Raw genomic sequence first — 17,316 nt, 5'->3', positions numbered from 1 at the left:
ACGTCAGGCTCCTCCACTATGAGCCTGCTTCTTCCTCTCCCACTCCCCCTGCTTGTGTTCCCTCTCTCTCGCTGGCTGTCTCTATCTCTGTCAAATAAATAAATAAAATCTTTTTAAAAAAAAAAGATACTAAAAGGATTGCTGAAGTTAATTTTGATTATAAACATTTTTTGTCTTCTGAATTATCTTTTCAGAGACTCGCCCATATTTGGGATGTGAGACCACTGTGCAGTGGCTGCAGCAAGAAAGAGACATTCAAAACCTACAAGTAGGGATGAAAACAAGCTCGCATCCTGCGTCTTGTCTGGCCCACCCTGCAAGGAAGCCACGAACACTCAAGAATATGATACAACCCCCAAAGTGGAAGAGACAGCAATGAGGTCTCAGTTTGACGCTGCAAATATGAAAGAAAATCATGCAAACCTCAATTTTTCAGCGGTGGTAGACATAAAGATGATCTAATAGTTGGAGAAGGATATATGCTGATTCTCTGACCACAGAGTAATCTGTAAAGAGAGCTTGTACAAAGAGCTACCAAGATAAAGAAACATCAGATTTTATTTTTTAAAAGAAGTGATTTTTCATTCCTTATGTATACCAAAGAGAAATTCAGTGAAGACCTTATGTCACATATCATTATGAATCAATTTTCTTGACCAAACAGAAAAGTTGATTCAACATCTCCACCTTGAAACACTCTATTATCATGACATTTGTCAAATACTGAAAGATCTGACCACTTCCCTTTTCCCCAAATAGCACGAGGAACCCAGATAACAAATGAAGGTTGTACTTTGTAACAAGAATAGACAGGAGATTGAATCACAGCAAAACACTTACAAATCAAGAGAGGGGAAGAAAAGTACCAAGAGAGATTAAATGCACAGAGAACAATAATAGGAAGGAAATCTCTTGTGAAAAGCAGCAGCTGATGGTAACTTAATCGGGACAAAAATGAATTAGATCTACTTCAGTGACTGAGCTCAAGAAGAGGTAATTTCATAAAGTTTATAGAAAGTCACTTGAAAATTATACAACTTGTTTTTGTTCTCTTCTTTTAGAGGGAAGGGAAATAAAAGTTCTCCGTGAGGGAACTGATCTTCAGAAAAAAGCATTTACAAACCCAGTTGATGAATGTTACCTATTAACTAGAAGATTATCCTTAATTCTCATTTGGGTAGAAAAATCACTTTAGAACTGTGAAAGGCCCTCTGAGTTTCAGGGAGAGATTTTGACACAGAAATAAGGCGGGGAAAAAAATCTTAAAACACATGGGGATGGCAAGTGTATGGAGAAAGAAATTAAAATCAGAGTTAACAGAGTTGTGCCCCAGGCGACTATGTGGCACAACAAAGGTAAGCTGGGGCCAATTCTCAGTTCTGTGACAATAATACACATGGCATATAACACAGGACTTACTGGGTTGTCAGCGACAGAAAATAAATTCTAACTTAAAGGGTAACAAAAAATGAAATAGCTCTTCACTGGGATGGGAGCTGAAGAAGCTACCGAGCTCCAGCAGACATTCCCAGACATGAGAATCACCTGGAGGGCTTGCTGGGCCCCACCCCAGAGTTTTTAATTCAGTAGTTTCAGGCAGATGAAGATTTGCCTTTCTAAAAAGGTTCCAGGTGATGCCACTCCTGCTTGTCCAAGCACTTTGAGGAGCACTGAGTTAGAGAAAGCTGGACTCTAGGAACGAGGCTCTATGACTTGGGGAGTCTCTATCACACAGCTTTGCTCCTGGATCTTAGTCTGGCTGTCAGCAGTTGGGAAGGAATACCTACAGCCTCTTGGGCCACTTGGTTTTAGTTCATGATCGCACAGGCAGGTGGCCTTTGTCGTAAGTGTCAGGAGGAGAATAGCAGGCAGGCCAGTGAATGGACTGAGGGGCTCTGCCAGCACACCACCCCTGAAAGCAACCTCTATGCCAGGGACGCAGCAGAGCAACGTCTGGGTTGCTGGTATAACCCCTGGGCCAGGTGTAAGGGTTCTCTGTGGGCAGGAGCGGGGAAGAGAGGATCCAAGTGGGGATACAGAAAGTAAAAGAAGGCATCACCGGGATCATAGGGGGTCCCAAGAAGAAGTATCACCAAAGAAATAAGAGAGTCACGGGAAAGCAAGATGAGCAAAGAGCAGTATGACAATGTGGTTATCACAGCCCATAATAAAGTCCACTTTAGCCTCGGATGTACCATGTACAATCAAATTCTCCTAGGATACCATTTTTTACACACGTATCACCCATCTAAACTCACAAAGCAGTGCTTCTCACATAATCTGTGGTGAAGGACAATTTTTTTCCTTAAATGCCCTAACAGTCACTGACTGATGTTTTTGTAAAATACAATCATCTGAATTGCTAGAAAATTGATCTTCCACTTATATGTCATGGCAATGGCAATTTGTAATACAAGTTTCTAGATGCTGATTCTGTTTCTGTACTTATTACAGATCTAAAACAGCCCACGGACTGGGGTTTCTCCACAGACTGGCACTGGTCCAATACCACACTCTGAGCATTCCTACTGTAGACCACAGCGGACCAGGTCTCTGTCACAACTATTCAGCTAATTAAGGAAATGAATGAGCAGAGCTGTGTTCCTATAAAACTTTATTTATAAAAACAGGCGTGAGGCAGGATTTGGCTGTAAAATCCAGTATGCCCACCCCCCGCTATAGACCAGCGCTTCTCAAAATCTAATGCACATGGAATCACCTGGGGATCCTGTGAAAACACAAATTCTGACCCTATGGATCTGAGGTAGGGCTGAAATCCTGCATTTCTAACAGTCTTCACATTGCTGTCAACATTGATAGTCCTTGGCCCACATTTTGAGGAGTAAGGTTGCACAGACTCTTCTCTGTGAACCCAAAGACTAGGATGTCGACGTCAATATTAAGAGGTGCTTTACACTGGGTCTTCTCTGAGCTTAGAAAGGACTATATGTGTCAATCAGACACAAATATTTTTCTGCTTTAAAGGGATGATGACAATCAGGAGAACTTGACAAGGATAGCCTCTTTGGAACCAATGACATCAAATGTTGGATGGTTTCCCATTCTCTCAATCAGCTCATGAGCTGACACACAGTAGGTGATCAAGGAACAGTCAAAGGACTGCTCATTGACTGCAGGAATATCCAGCTGTGTCCACAAGGGGGAGGAAACTAAGATGATGGTGAGGCTCTAATTTCTGCCCTGTTGTCTTACCTAAGACATTCTGCATTGCTCAATACATTGATGCGATTTACAAGTAGTGCTTTTAAGGTTGTATTTGCATAGAAAAACAGAATCACAGAATTTATTCTTTTTGTAAAGGTTCTCTTTTCACATTACTTTTGTATTTTTTACTTTTGCTGCTTTCATTCTTCTCATTTGATTATCAAACACCTGTTTGGTCAGCAGAATCCGTGTCTAGATTAAGTATTTGGTAGTTCAGTTTAATGGACAGGAAGATCCACTCATAAAATGTAATCACTAATCACAGGTCATGAAACACGGAAAAATATTAGAAATGTCTAAATTTAGGCATTTCCCCTCATACCTGCTACCCAAATGTCCACATTCTTGGGTTACAATGACACACTGAAGATTCTACATCACTCGTATCTCTAACTCAGAGAAATGTACTATTTGGAATGAACAAGCAAGTGAAATCTAGGAGGTCAAGGGTTAAATCTCCAAATGGATTTTCTGTTCACTATTTATGATCCTAAGGCCTCTGAGTATTAGAGCAGACACCTAAATGTTTGCTCAAAAATATTCTCCTGGAGTTCTAATTGAGAAAAAGGGATGTGTCCAGAATGCTTACAGATAACAATTAATGAAAGGACTCACAGATAAGCTAGAAGAAAAATAATTAACTTGGATTTGTGCCAGCTGCCCCTTGGGAATGCTAATATGTGTGTTCAAAGTGCTCCATTTCATAAGACCTCAAAGGTGGAAACAGAGCATTCCCAGGAGAGGGTCCTGGATATGGAGATAAAATATCCATCGATACTCACAAAGGACCTCTAACTGCAAGACAGTTGCTACCCAAATTAAAGTTGCAGCATAAACTATTCAAGTGGACAAAACCTCTTTTTTTTTTTAAATTCTTTAATACATGGCTTAGAACACCTTGGTAAAGAAACAGTGAGTAAACAAAGGAAAGAAGGGCAGGTCCAGGGGGTGCAGATGGTGGACAGATTCCCCTCACTGGGGGCATTCATGTCATCGCCTTCAAACCCAAACTCCACGTCTAACAGTCATGATGCGTCTTCCTCCAAGGCAAACATTTCTGAGAGGTCTTCCTGGACAAACCTAACCAAAATAACAAATTTCTGGTATCCTGAGGTCCCCCTTTCAATTTTATTTTTTAACTTCGTAAGATCACCACCCAGTGCATCAGTTATGTCTTTGATATTATGTATTTATTTACTCATGGATTAAACTATCTTCTCCCTCTGAAAAGGGCAGCTCCAAAAGAACACCACTCTGTTTCACTCACTGCTCTACAGCTCAGCGTCTAGAAGGCCTGGCATACATAACACAATAGATTATCATCTGGCCGAAGTCACTGAATGGGTTTCTGGCCAGCTTAGTCATTTTGTGGTCTGGACAGTTAGTCCTGACCTCATAAAGGTGTCTTTGAGGAGTTGACCCCAACAAGCTGGGGGAACCACCCACTTCATAAAGTCACTTCTTGCTGTGGAATGAGCCTTGTCAACCTCCTGGTGGACACACTGACGTGTACCTATGGCAAGTTCCTGCCTTAGTTTCCCACCTGGTACTCCAGCCTCCCTAGAACCAAGCTTCTGCTTATGGGATGCTTTGTGTGAGTACAACTTGGCCTCTGCACTACAGCCTGGAGACTGTGGTGCTGACTATCTGTTAACAGAATTCCCTACATACTTGTTAAGAATTGCCTCCCTGTGGGGCGCCTGGGTGGCACAGCGGTTAAGCGTCTGCCTTCGGCTCAGGGCGTGATCCCAGCGTTATGGGATCGAGCCCCACGTCAGGCTCCTCCGCTACGAGCCTGCTTCTTCCTCTCCAACTCTGCCTGCTTGTGTTCCCTCTCTCGCTGGCTGTCTCTATCTCTGTCAAATAAATAAATAAATAATCTTAAAAAAAAAAAAAGAATTGCCTCCCTGTGTTTATACTCTCGTTATCTTCTACTCACCTGCTGCTTTCAGGTAAGACCCCTGCCCACTCACAATTCTCCCTGTAGAGCTATTACCTGCTGTTGTGTGTCTGGCTGCTGGGCAGGACCTCACTCCAGCATCTGCAAAGAGGACCTTCCCTCCATTGCTTCCCTGACGCTGGGGGACAAGTCCAGCTCCAGACAATGGTCCCTACCCGGCTGCCCCATGCCATTAGAGTCTTGCCAGACACATGGTACTGGCATCTAGCTTGGGAAATTGTTTCACAAGGACAACTCATTAACTTATTATGCTTACCTTCCTGGCTGAGAACATTTAGCTATATGATTTACATGGAAATAAAGAGAATGCCAATATGAATTTGCTCTGAAAAGACATTTTTGGAGAGCTCACTATGTTCCTTGAACCATTAGAGTGGATAGAAAAAATGAAGTATATAATAATAGTTGAAGAAAACAAAACCAGGGATTGGAAAACAAAAACTCAAGGAAAAACTATAAGCTATTTTTAAGGAACACGCAGTAAATGAAAAGTTTAATGAAAAAGCAGCAAGAAGTGGGAAGGGAAGGAAGAAATAATATTTCTAGGCAATTTTACAGGGTTTAAGAAGAGAAATGTGTGAACAAAAGAGATGATTAAGTGGTGAGGACTATAAATTGCAAATATCCCATTTCAGAAAAGAAGAGGGAGATGGGGCCAAATTATCACCGAGGTGGCATCTGATATGGGCTAGAGATTAACAAGACACCTACTTTACAAGTTTACCTGGAGCGTCTCCCTCTTTACAAAGACGGAAGACATATAGAGAAATCAATGGATTCTTAGGAAGAATGTTGGCAAGAAAGAACAAGGAAAAATAAAGGTGAATGTATTCTTCTACTTCTGGCAAGTCTCGTCCTGGACTCAGTGTCACCTCACTGAACTGCATATATCAGGAGGAGATCAGGAAGACCTTGAACTGAGCTGGCAGGAAGGGACATCAGGCCACATTTGGAATTCTTACGTATTTCAGAATCTGGGCAATTCAGAATGACTGTATCAAATATTGAAAAATGACTCATTAGTCCTGAGATAATTAAAGTCAGATCAGCAGCCCACTGAGGTAGTAAATGCTTAAGTCACTAAAGGGCGGGGGGGAGTCTAGCTTGGCCCTGGAGTGTGGTGATTTTCTTTTTTTTCATTGTTATAAAAATCTGTTTTGTACCATGAAGTTTTTCATACTTGTTACTATTACCTTTATTTCTTAACGATATTGTACTCTGCTTCAGCAAACCAGACCTACAAAGTTCACACATTTTCTGAAAGAGATTTTAAATGCTGAGTTTCTTTAAATAACTTTGTAAATAACAAGATACCTTTAAAACGCTGCCCATTATTAACACGTTAGTATAACTGATGGTCAGGGAGACCAGCTAACAACCCTGGAAGATGTGTATCATGTAACACCAGGTTTTTTTCAAAAGGCCATCAAAAGGAAGGGCATTCTAGTAATAACCTTACAAAGAAGATAAGTATAGATAATTTTTGGAAGGAAATTTAACAAAATTATAATAGGGGTTGTGTTATGGTAATAAAGTTAGGGACAATTTCTTTTAAATCTCATACTTTTAGTAGGAAATGTAAGTTTCTAAAAGTGGAAAAAATAATCAACTTTTTTTTAAAGTAAAGAAAACTTTCAAAAAGTACAAAGTGAAGGGACTTAAAGGTGTAAGGAAATCATTCTTATCTGAAAAGTGGAAAAATTAAGTTAAAATGTTCTCAAGGTTTACTCATTTAATCCTTAAATATAAAAGGCAATATGTCTAAGAAGCCATTACTAACACATTTTGAAGGTTCTCAAGAATCAAAATCCTTCCCTTTAGGAAGCATATAAAAGGAAATTAGGAAGAGAAAGATTTTTTCCCCTTTACATTCAGGCTAGGGGTTCCTGACTGTCCTTTCTTAGAAAGATCAAATGGAGTAGCTCTTTCATATAATCGCTGAAGAGCTATCCATGATTATCCAAAATATTCAGGCAATTCCCCTCCTCCACAGTAGTCATGGTCCATAACCGTACAGTGAGCACTGAATCAGCAAATAACAAACCACTGCTCCCAAGGAAATGCAGGGTTAGCTTCCTGCAAGCCACCGGTCACATCTTTCTCAAAAGAGCGATACACAACCTTGTTTTCTGCGTGTTTCTGCTTCAGGACACCTTAGTTAAGATATATTGTTAATTCATTGCTATTGAATTTATGGCCACTAGCACTCTAACTCACACTTGCACAAAGCTGATCTCACCTATATTTTCTCCATGAGGTGCATCACAAGACACATGACTTGGGAAAACCAGACAGCACCGTGTCACTACACACGGGGCCATTTTAAACAGCAAAATAGGCACTCGTCTCATTGATGAGAGCCTTCTACGTTCCTTCTACCTCTACCTGGTGTGGTGATAAGTTGGCAGGAAGTGTGAAAACCTTAAAATCTGCATACATATTCACCCTCATACTTCTAGGAATTCATCTTATATGAATAATTGGAACTGAATGTAAAGAGTACAGAAAGGTTCACGGCAGCATTATTTTAAGCTAGAAACACCCTGAAAACCAAATAACAGAGGACTGGTTAAGTAAATTTATATATTCGGACAACTGAATACTATTCTGCTCCTGAAGATGTTGGAGGGGAGCGTACAAGGACAGGGAAAAAGGTATGTAAAAAGTGGGAAAAAGGAGACTAAATAATAGTGTCAATCATATTGACACTAGTTTTGTTAAAATATTGCACAGTCATCTAAAATAGTATATGTAAATGCAACTTGACTTACTTTGGCACTTTTCTATATTTTATGTTACCCTAATTTAATAATTAGGAAAAAGGGGATGCTGTTTAATAAAAGACCCTAAAAAAAGACAAAATGCTATTTGTTTTGCAAGCCATGAGGAGTCAAGCCGATTTCTTCAGCAAGCCACACGGACGTGGTGTTCATTTAGGAACAACACAATCATCCCTAGTTCCTAATTTCCTGGCAGTGGGTGGAGGGCAGTGTAGAGGGAGGATGAAAGAGAATTCAGTGTCTTCTATCTCTGCAATGCAGTGGGGCTCATCCCACCAGACTATAGCTCACCCCTGTAGAGGAAGAGGAACCAGAACGCCTCTCCACTCAAAGGCTCTTCACCTTGTTCTCCTGCATTACTTTCCAAAGTTTGCTCCCCACATCCAGTGATTCCCCTACCAGACATTATTTGGATTCAAAAACAATACCTCAAAAATAATAATAGTAAAACTTTCAGATGCCCGATCACTCTACCATTATAAGATAATTCTTAAGATTCAGAGATACCTGACATTAATCCTGGCCGTTATTTGGTCACATTGTTAGAAAATGCACTATTTTCTTATTGTTGAGTTGAACCATGTCTTTTCTCCATGCATAGCATTAAGAGAAAAAAAAACCCTAACTTTTCTAATCATTATATATTACTTCGAATCTATATGACATTATACTTTTATCACTGGTTCATTTCTCTTTAACAGTCTACAAAGGCTTCTCCATATAGGATTCATAATCAATTACTGAGCATGTTGGGACTAATGATAAAAATTACTAAAATATCCCCAAGTCCGTTAAAATTCTTCAAATTACTTATCAGGAAACAACAACAACAAAAAAAGACATTCAAATCTGAATTCTGAGAAGCAGAGCAAAGAGTAAAGATCTTATTTTTGATTTATTTCTGAGAGTATGTTAGCAAGGAGCATGAAAATAGATTTAGAGTGTTCCATTCGGGATACATGAAAAATGTGGTAGCTATCAGACACTGATCTTGTGTAAGATACAGAACCAACTGCCTTCCCAGGACCCAGTTCTAACTGGGAAGTACTGGCAGGTAACATGGAATGAGCATATGCTGGACAAGGACAGCCGGACATATTTGGAAATTTGGATCAACTGGACATCAGAGAAAGAAATGCAAGACAAGAGGAAAAGTACTTTGAGGAAAGAAAGAGCAATAAGTATGGGGCAGCTGGCTTTCTGTTCTCTAGTTCACACAGTGTTACCCTACACAGGGGTGAAACCAGATGACAGGTTACCAATTCATAAGCACAAAATCGTTTGTATTCTTCTCAGACTAGACTATCAGGTAGCCTATCAACATACAGAACAGCTGTCTGGATTTTTACTCCTTCCAACTCATATGAAAGTAAAATTTATTTTCAAAGAGGACTATAAGAACAGGGATGGGAGAGTTATTTCACAAATAATGCTCACGTTGTTTAAAGGATTGGGCATTATATTTGAAAATCAATCCCTACAAGAGTTCTATTACCCCCTCGAAATAAATATTCCCTTGCGATATGGTATTCCAGCAAATACATGTGGTCTGTAATAAAATGCGTTTTGCTGCAAGCCTCTGACATGAACATGTAAATAAGTGAAAAAGAAGATCCTGTGTTTTGTATTTAAATATATTCTAAGTGTATGATTATCAACAATATGTGTATGAGGTATTTAGCACATATTAATCCCCAAACATATTTATTAAAACTGAAGGCATTTGCATGCTGAAAGGCATTTGATACTGAAAATATGGCACGCAGTTTTACTTCTCCAGCCTCAAAATCTAAAGACTTTTGAAGCACACACCACAGAGCCAAAATAGCTGGACTCTTCTCAAATTTATACCAAATGATATTCTGTGGCTCGTGCACACATGAATTTAATCCTCCCTTGATTAAGTTGAGTTTTCTTGGTTGTCTGAACAGAGGATCTCATCAGAAGCTACTGAATTGCTTACACATTTCATCAACTTCAAAACAACACATGCAGTTAACACTGACGTCAATGAACCTGTGTCAGACACCTCCCATCCCGTCCATGACCGCTTCTTCCCTTCTGTTTCAAAAATTATAAATCCAAGCCTTAGAAATGATGAGATTGAACATTCAAAAAAAACAACAACACACATTAAAGTTTTCATTGCACTTCAGAAATGTCTGCTAAGTACTTACACATATATGATCTCTGTTGATATTCAAAGCAATGCTTCTGGGTATTACTTTCATGTCTGCTTTACAGACAAGGTAACAGAAGCTTAGAGTATATCCTAATAGCTAATAAATATATGAAAAGGTGTTCAACCTCACTGGTCATGAGAGAAAGGCACTTGACCACATTGGATACCCCCATACATCGATCAGAATGACTGAAACTAGAAAGGCTTCAGTGTACCGAGTGCTGGGAAGGATGTGGAGAAACTGGAACGCCCATACACGGTTACCAGAGTGTAAATAGGCAAATGTGCAAAGCTGCTTGGCAGCATCCATTCAAGCTGAGTATGTGCGTATGTTATGACCCAGAAATCCTAGTTCCAAGAATACATCCCATGGAAATGTGCTCCAAAGGACTTGTATGAGAACATGTTCATAGCAACATAATCACCAAAACTGAGTAACACAAATGTCTATCAACAGAAAAGATGAAGTGTTCTGGCAGAGTCACACGACAGAATACCATACAGCAGTAAGAATGAGTGAACCACGGCTACATAAAATGTGGATGAATCTTACAAATAAAAGTTAAGCAGAAAATGGCAAACACAAAAGAGTGTACGCTGTATGATCCTATGAAGCTGAAATTTGTATTAAGACAAAACAAATGGATGACATCAGAAGTTGGGGTAGCCGTGTTACCTTTGGAGAGAGAGCAGGGAAGGAGAAGCACGGGGCAGGAGCACATGACTGGCTTCAGAAATGCTGGTTGTCTTAGTCTGTTCAGGCTGCTGTAACACACTACCATAGACTGAGTGGGAAGACCACAAACATTTATTTTTCACAATTCCAGAGGCTGGAAGTCCAAGATGAAGGCACTGGCAGATTCAATGTCTCACAAGAGCCCACTTCCTGGTACAGAAACAGCCATCATCTAGATCTATCTTCACCTGGAGGAAGGGGTGAAGGAGCTCTCTGGGGTCTCCTTTATAAGGGTAATAATTTCACTCACGAGGCTCCACCCTCATGATGCAATTACCTCCCAAAGGCCCTACTTCCTAATATCATCACGTTGGGGGGGTTAGGATTTCAACATATGAATTTTGGGGGGACATAAACATTTAGTCCATAACACTGGTCATGTTTTATTTTGTGACCTGGCTGCCAGTTACACGGCTACGTTCACTTCGTGATAACTCACCAACCTACATAATTTTGATTTGCATACTGTTCTGTATGTAGGTCATACTTCAATAAAAATTTGTTAAGAATTTTAAATGATACTATCATATAAAATTATTGCTCCTTTAAATGGGAAATGCATATGTATATCTCAGTTCATGTAATAAGCAACTCTCTGATTAAATGTTCTTACCACAAGAAAGATGGAAGCTAATGCTATACTGGTGATCATACTGCAACATACAGATGCATCAAATGAACACATTGTATGTCTCAAACTTATATGATGTTATATGTCAATTATATCTCCATTAAAAAATTTAAGGAAAGTTAAACTCCAAACACTAAAAAAAAAATAAATAAATGAAGCAACCACCTGAGGTAATAAGCACTGTTACTATTTCATTTTATAATAAAGGAAACTGAGATATATAGAAGCTCAAGCTCCCACAACCAGCAAGTGGTAAAGATGTGACTGGAACCTGGGCAGTGTGGCACCAAAGCCCCACTGAGAATCCATTCCTTTTTGATCTAGTACTCGGTGCGTATGCAGCACATTTCTTCCTGGATATTTAAAGAGCTTTGGAAAAAAACACTGTACATTAATTATACTGCAATAAAAAAATTATAATATTTAAAGAAATAAATATTTAAAAAAATGAAGAGTTTTGAAAACATGACTTTAAGTTAGATCTAAATCAGGAAGCACAGACAGATCGGGTGCGGTGACTTCACAAATGTCAATCACACAATACTAGATTTTGACCTCAGGCCCTCAGAGGGCAACAGATTTGCTTAACTTTGGCCAACAGAGATGGGATGAGATTGAGATTCCTGCCAACTATTCTTTCCTTTTATTCATTTATGTAAGATGTTTTACATACTACAGATGTCATCCGTACTCATTTTCTACACCTTTGAAATTCTAAGTTTAGAATTAGAAATAAAAGCCGAAACATGATTCAGGAAAACAAAACTGAAGGATAACACTCTTTGGAGGGCTTTTCCTGTAAGTGTGCTCAAATTCTTTACAGATTAGCACAAAAATCCTACTTCTACTTCCTATTTTATGTGATTTTTACTCCTTTTGATTTAAAGAATGCTAGTGCTTAGACTTCTACACGTTAAAAATGATGAAGATCAGATCTATCATACCACCAGCAGAACAAATTCTATGCCTTTCTCTCATCTCCAGCCCAACTCGAAAATAAGAGAATTATAAAATATTTAATGTGAATTCAGTTTTGTAAGTGAGGTATCTTGAAAAGATTCTTGTTTTATTTTTTTTTTTTAAAGATTTTATTTATTTATTTCACAGAGATAGAGACAGCCAGCGAGAGAGGGAACACAAGCAGGGGGAGTGGGAGAGGAAGAAGCAGGCTCATAGCGGAGGAGCCTGATGTGGGGCTCGATCCCAGAACTCCGGGATCACGCCCTGAGCCGAAGGCAGACGCTTAACCGCTGTGCCACCCAGGCGCCCCAAGATTCTTGTTTTAGACAGCTTAGCAGAAGAGCTCTGTTTCATATATATTACAAACAAACAGGGAACACACTAGTGATAAAGGCATTTGTGTTAGGTCCCAGTGAGTGTCAGCATTTGGGCTAATAGTCAAACAAAGTAAATTTAAGTTTCAGCTCTATGGCTGACATTATGTGTAGAAATATAGGTCAACCCATAATATTGTTCTTGAATGATGACATTTATAACATTTATTACTTGATCAATAGAATTAGCTCACACATGTGATGAACAAGTAGTTGTTACTATCAGTTGATTCAAGTTTAACAACAGGTCTTCTGCAATTTTGAGTTTCAGTGCGTTCAACTGACTAATCCTTACATCTAACGAGAAAATCAATACCTTTGTAATAATTAGCTTTGGGTTTTTGGGATTCTCTACTTCTGGGCAGCTGAATGGGGCTCTACTTGAAATAATTACTGCTAGAACTACAACCAGTTTTCTTGCAAAATCAAATCAATTCATCTATACTATTTTTAAGTCTCTGTTCTCTGAAATCTGTTAAACAACGCCAGGATTGAAAATACCCATTACATTTCTATGCTTTTTATCTGTCTTTGAAATTTCAAGATTTGGAAAATTTACAGTGAGATGAGCTATGCATTCATTTTCCTGATATAGCATGAGAAAAATAAAATAACTCCCACATATCTTTCTCTACCCAAGATGACAGGCAATCTCAAAAAAGTTTAAATACTCCAAGCATTTGAAAATATTCCATAGGGTAAAGTCAAAATTTTTTAAGAGACTGTTTTTAAAAAAATGGCTCTGCAAGTGATCTTTCCTTCCCTTCCTGTATTTTTACAAAATTAAAATTCCAGATCAGCCGCTAAGAAAAGATATTCCAAAGAAAATGCAATGATTGTCCTGGTAGACTTACTCCCTCGATAGCTCTCTATTATTCTTAGCACTGAATTTCAGTAGACACTAAAAGTTCAGTATTTTATCACAGTTGCCCGGTTCTCTGAATACTTTGTGGTTCAAACACTTTAAAGAGCTGTGTGTTAGTTATATCCATGGTATTTAGAGATTTCAATTGACAGGAAACTCTCTGGGAGGAAAATGATCCTTCCCTTAGTAAATAAAAAGGGGCACCTGGGTGGCTCAGTTGGTCTGCCTTCGGACCAGGTCATGGTCCCAGGGTCCTGGGATCGAGCCCACATTGGGCTCCCTTCTCAGTGGGGAGTCTGCTTCCCTCTCTCCCATTGCCCCCTCCCCCTCTCTTGCTCTCTATCTCAAATAAATAAAATCTTAAAAAAAGAAAATAATAATAAGGGATAAATAAATTAATAACTAGGAAACCACTGATAATATTCCTACTTAACCAATGAAAACAAGGTATTTATATAAACAGAAAAGCCAACTGCAAACACTTTCTTCATAGCTGGGTGACTCTGGATTTTGATGACAGTGCCCTTCCTGGATAGCAATGGAAAACTAAGGATTAGCAGCTGATAATACCCTACCATTTATTTTGTGAATCAGAAGGACAAGAGTTAGCAAAACTGTAAGGTGAGCAACCATCTGAGTCATGATGAAAACAGACAAGCATACTACTAATATAAAACAAAATTTTATATATGTGAACCAAAAGACTATTGTTGGTACACTTATTCATGAGAAGCTTCCATATTGAGTTCAGGCCACCTTTCTTTAAAAGAAATCTGGTATCATTTTCATTTATGATCTTCCTAGTGATGGTTCACATTTCCCATGTCTTCAGATACATTAAGAACCAAGAGAATGTCTCAGATACTCTAACAGTATCAAGATAATGATTCTCAAAGTTTCAAGTCAAATGGTGGCGGCACAGACATTAACTCACAGAACTGTAAAGAGAAGTAAATGATATACATAAGACGTTCAAACATGTTAGTCTTCGCCATGTCGTAAACGTCCACCTAAACCTTGCTGTCACAGACAAGTGAGTACCTGCAGCTGAAACAAAGCATATGGGTATTGAACTTGGAAAGTGTTTACTGAATCCCTACTAGGCACTAGCATGGGTGTGAGAGCTATACAGTAGGCAAGAAGAAAAGAAGTTCATAGAGCAACATTCTATGCTAGCTAGCACACGCTGTAAACTATGAAAATTAAAAAGCATACAGATGAATGTGCAGTCATTACTTTCTAGTGATATACAGTTTAAAAATCCTTTAATTTTCTCCTATCTCCAACTGTATGATAATACTTGCAGCACGTTTATGGAAGGAATCAGAGACTGAGTCCTCTAAGTCACATAAGGGCAAGACTAATCGTTTCAATGTACGTTACTCAAATAATGTTTCATGCCAACCAATGTTTTACTGTTTGGTGCACTCCCCCCTTTTAATTTCCTCTTATCTCTCAGAACTTTGGAAGCACAGCATCTGAAATAAGATCCTGGAGGTCCTTATCAGCCTTTCATGTGAAATGACCAAACCACTGTGTACCCCAAGCAGATATAAAGCAGGATTCGCACCTGCAGCTGCAAAGTAAAGGTGTTGGCTTATTACCCCTTAGCAGCAGGAAAAAGGCAGCTCTTGAAAAATCAGAACATTACGCAATCTCCCTACAAAGACAGAGGTTACCTTAGGATCGGCTGTGAGCAGTTTGAAAGCTTGATATACTTGAGATTCCTTTACACCACCACCAAGATCCAAGAAGTTGGCTGGCTTCCCACCATTCAGGAAAATGATGTCACAAGTAGCCATGGCAAGTCCAGCACCATTCACTGGGAAATGTAAGTGGCACACACAACAGGATAAATTTAGCAACATGAAAGTGTGTATGAACATTTTCCCTTCCCCATAATACCAAAGAGAACCCTGTCACTACCAGGTCAATCTGTCCTGCCTGGAACTGTGTGCAACCAGGTAAATTCACAGACTTTCAGGATAAATCAGGAAATGTGCATACAAAGAATAAACAAAACAAAAAATGTGGGAATATGAAGACAGGTTGGTTGAGAAGTTAAGTCAATCTGGGAAACAGATAAAAGGGAAGAATTTACCTAATTAATTAGTTTGGGCTAGTAGTAGAAGGAGTTTTGGGTTCTGGAAAAACAGAACTCAAGAGAACTGGGAAAGAGAAAAGAAGGCTACAAGAAGTTGCTTGGGTCTGTGAATTATATTATTTTTAATATCCTTTAAGAGACCTGAGTAAAAAAAATGGAATTTGTTTAATTTTTTGCTTGCTGAGAATACGCTCCTTTGAATGTAGCATCCCTCTGGGGTTGAGCCGTGGAGGTCCCAACTTCAATAGGGCTCCATACTTTTTTACACTCAGTGCATCCATGCATGTTTATAGGTTATGTGGATAAACTCAGAAAACAAATGAATAAATGACAGTATAAGAATAATATTCTTATCCCTCTGTTTCTTCTTCAAATTAATATAAGAAATGTCCATTAGCAACCTGATCATTAAAACTAGAACCAAAATGTGCTAACGTCTTAGCAGCTTTTTTTTTTTTTTTTAAAAGAAAATAAATAAAGAGTTTTAACGCTGCAATCCTATTGACCAATTATACTTCTTTGGCTTCTTATACTTAATTATATGAAATTACTTTCCTCCGGTTAGAAAGGAAAAAAAAAAAAAAAGCAGACCTCCTGAACACAGCAGAAACTCTCAAGGTAAAATACACTTCACTTTTTCTGACCCTTGAATTCCCCAGACAAGCCTGTGAACTGTGACTAATTAAGTCTGGGGCAACTACAATAAAAATGGTTTATATATGATCTTAAAACAATTTGAAATGTGTTAATCGTTGCCTTTGAGGCTGCTAACTTGGTCAAATCATGCATACTCCCACAGAGGCCACAAAGAAGCTGTATTTAATTTGTTCTAAACACACCATTATATCATTTCTCCTTTCTAAATGCCTACAAATATTGAGAGCACATTAGCTTATCAAGATCAGAACAATGTGAGTGAGCTGGTACATTACAGTTATTACTCCGATACAAAGCAAGAGCTTTTGGTATCACTTGTAATTAGATGTCATTTTCTATTGTATGGCTCAGCAGACTACTGGATGAGGTCTGTTCAGTTCTGAATATAATAATCCTATTGGTTTAATGAGTTACAAATCTTTTTTATTTTAATTCCATTAAGAATAAGACCTCAGTTTCCAGTGCAATGAATTGGTTCCACCAGAAACACAGATGCGTATAAATCTCAGCTCTATAAGCTGTGGACAATAACAGAAATGGTATTGCCTCTAGAGACCCATTCTTATCTCAGCTGAATAAGCCATTTTCACAAATTTAGATGAGTATGATAAAATCAATTGTTTTATTAATAAACTAGATAATGGATTAAACATTTTATCATTTGGTTATCATAAAAGCTGAAACGGGAGCATAATGATTCAAGTGTATGTTCTCTTCTACTTCCTCTGAGAAATTTTATCTTACAAACAAATTTCAGAATAGCATATTAACACTGACTGGAGCAGCAAAGATTTTGATTTTTATTAAGCAAAATTTAACTGAGATGCTTTGAAACAGTATTT

The 17,316-nt window shown here is 38.6% G+C and overlaps 1 protein-coding gene across 1 annotated transcript in view; it reads right to left on the bottom strand.

The window, feature by feature from the left end:
• Nucleotides 1-17,316, bottom strand: part of SUCLG2 (succinate-CoA ligase GDP-forming subunit beta) — a 254,209-nt gene that overhangs the window by 80,275 nt on the left and 156,618 nt on the right. The window contains exon 9 of the mRNA XM_045774661.2: nt 15,393-15,535. Within this exon, the coding sequence (XP_045630617.1) occupies nt 15,393-15,535 (143 nt within the window). The remainder of the gene's footprint in view (nt 1-15,392; nt 15,536-17,316) is intronic.

This window comes from Ursus americanus, chromosome 14 (assembly GCF_024610735.1).
Source record: "Ursus americanus isolate L20-20 chromosome 14, mUrsAme1.1.p, whole genome shotgun sequence".
Taxonomy (NCBI): Eukaryota; Metazoa; Chordata; class Mammalia; order Carnivora; family Ursidae; genus Ursus; species Ursus americanus.
Note: the sequence above shows the minus strand (reverse complement) of the source record. Positions and strands in the feature narration are given on the sequence as shown.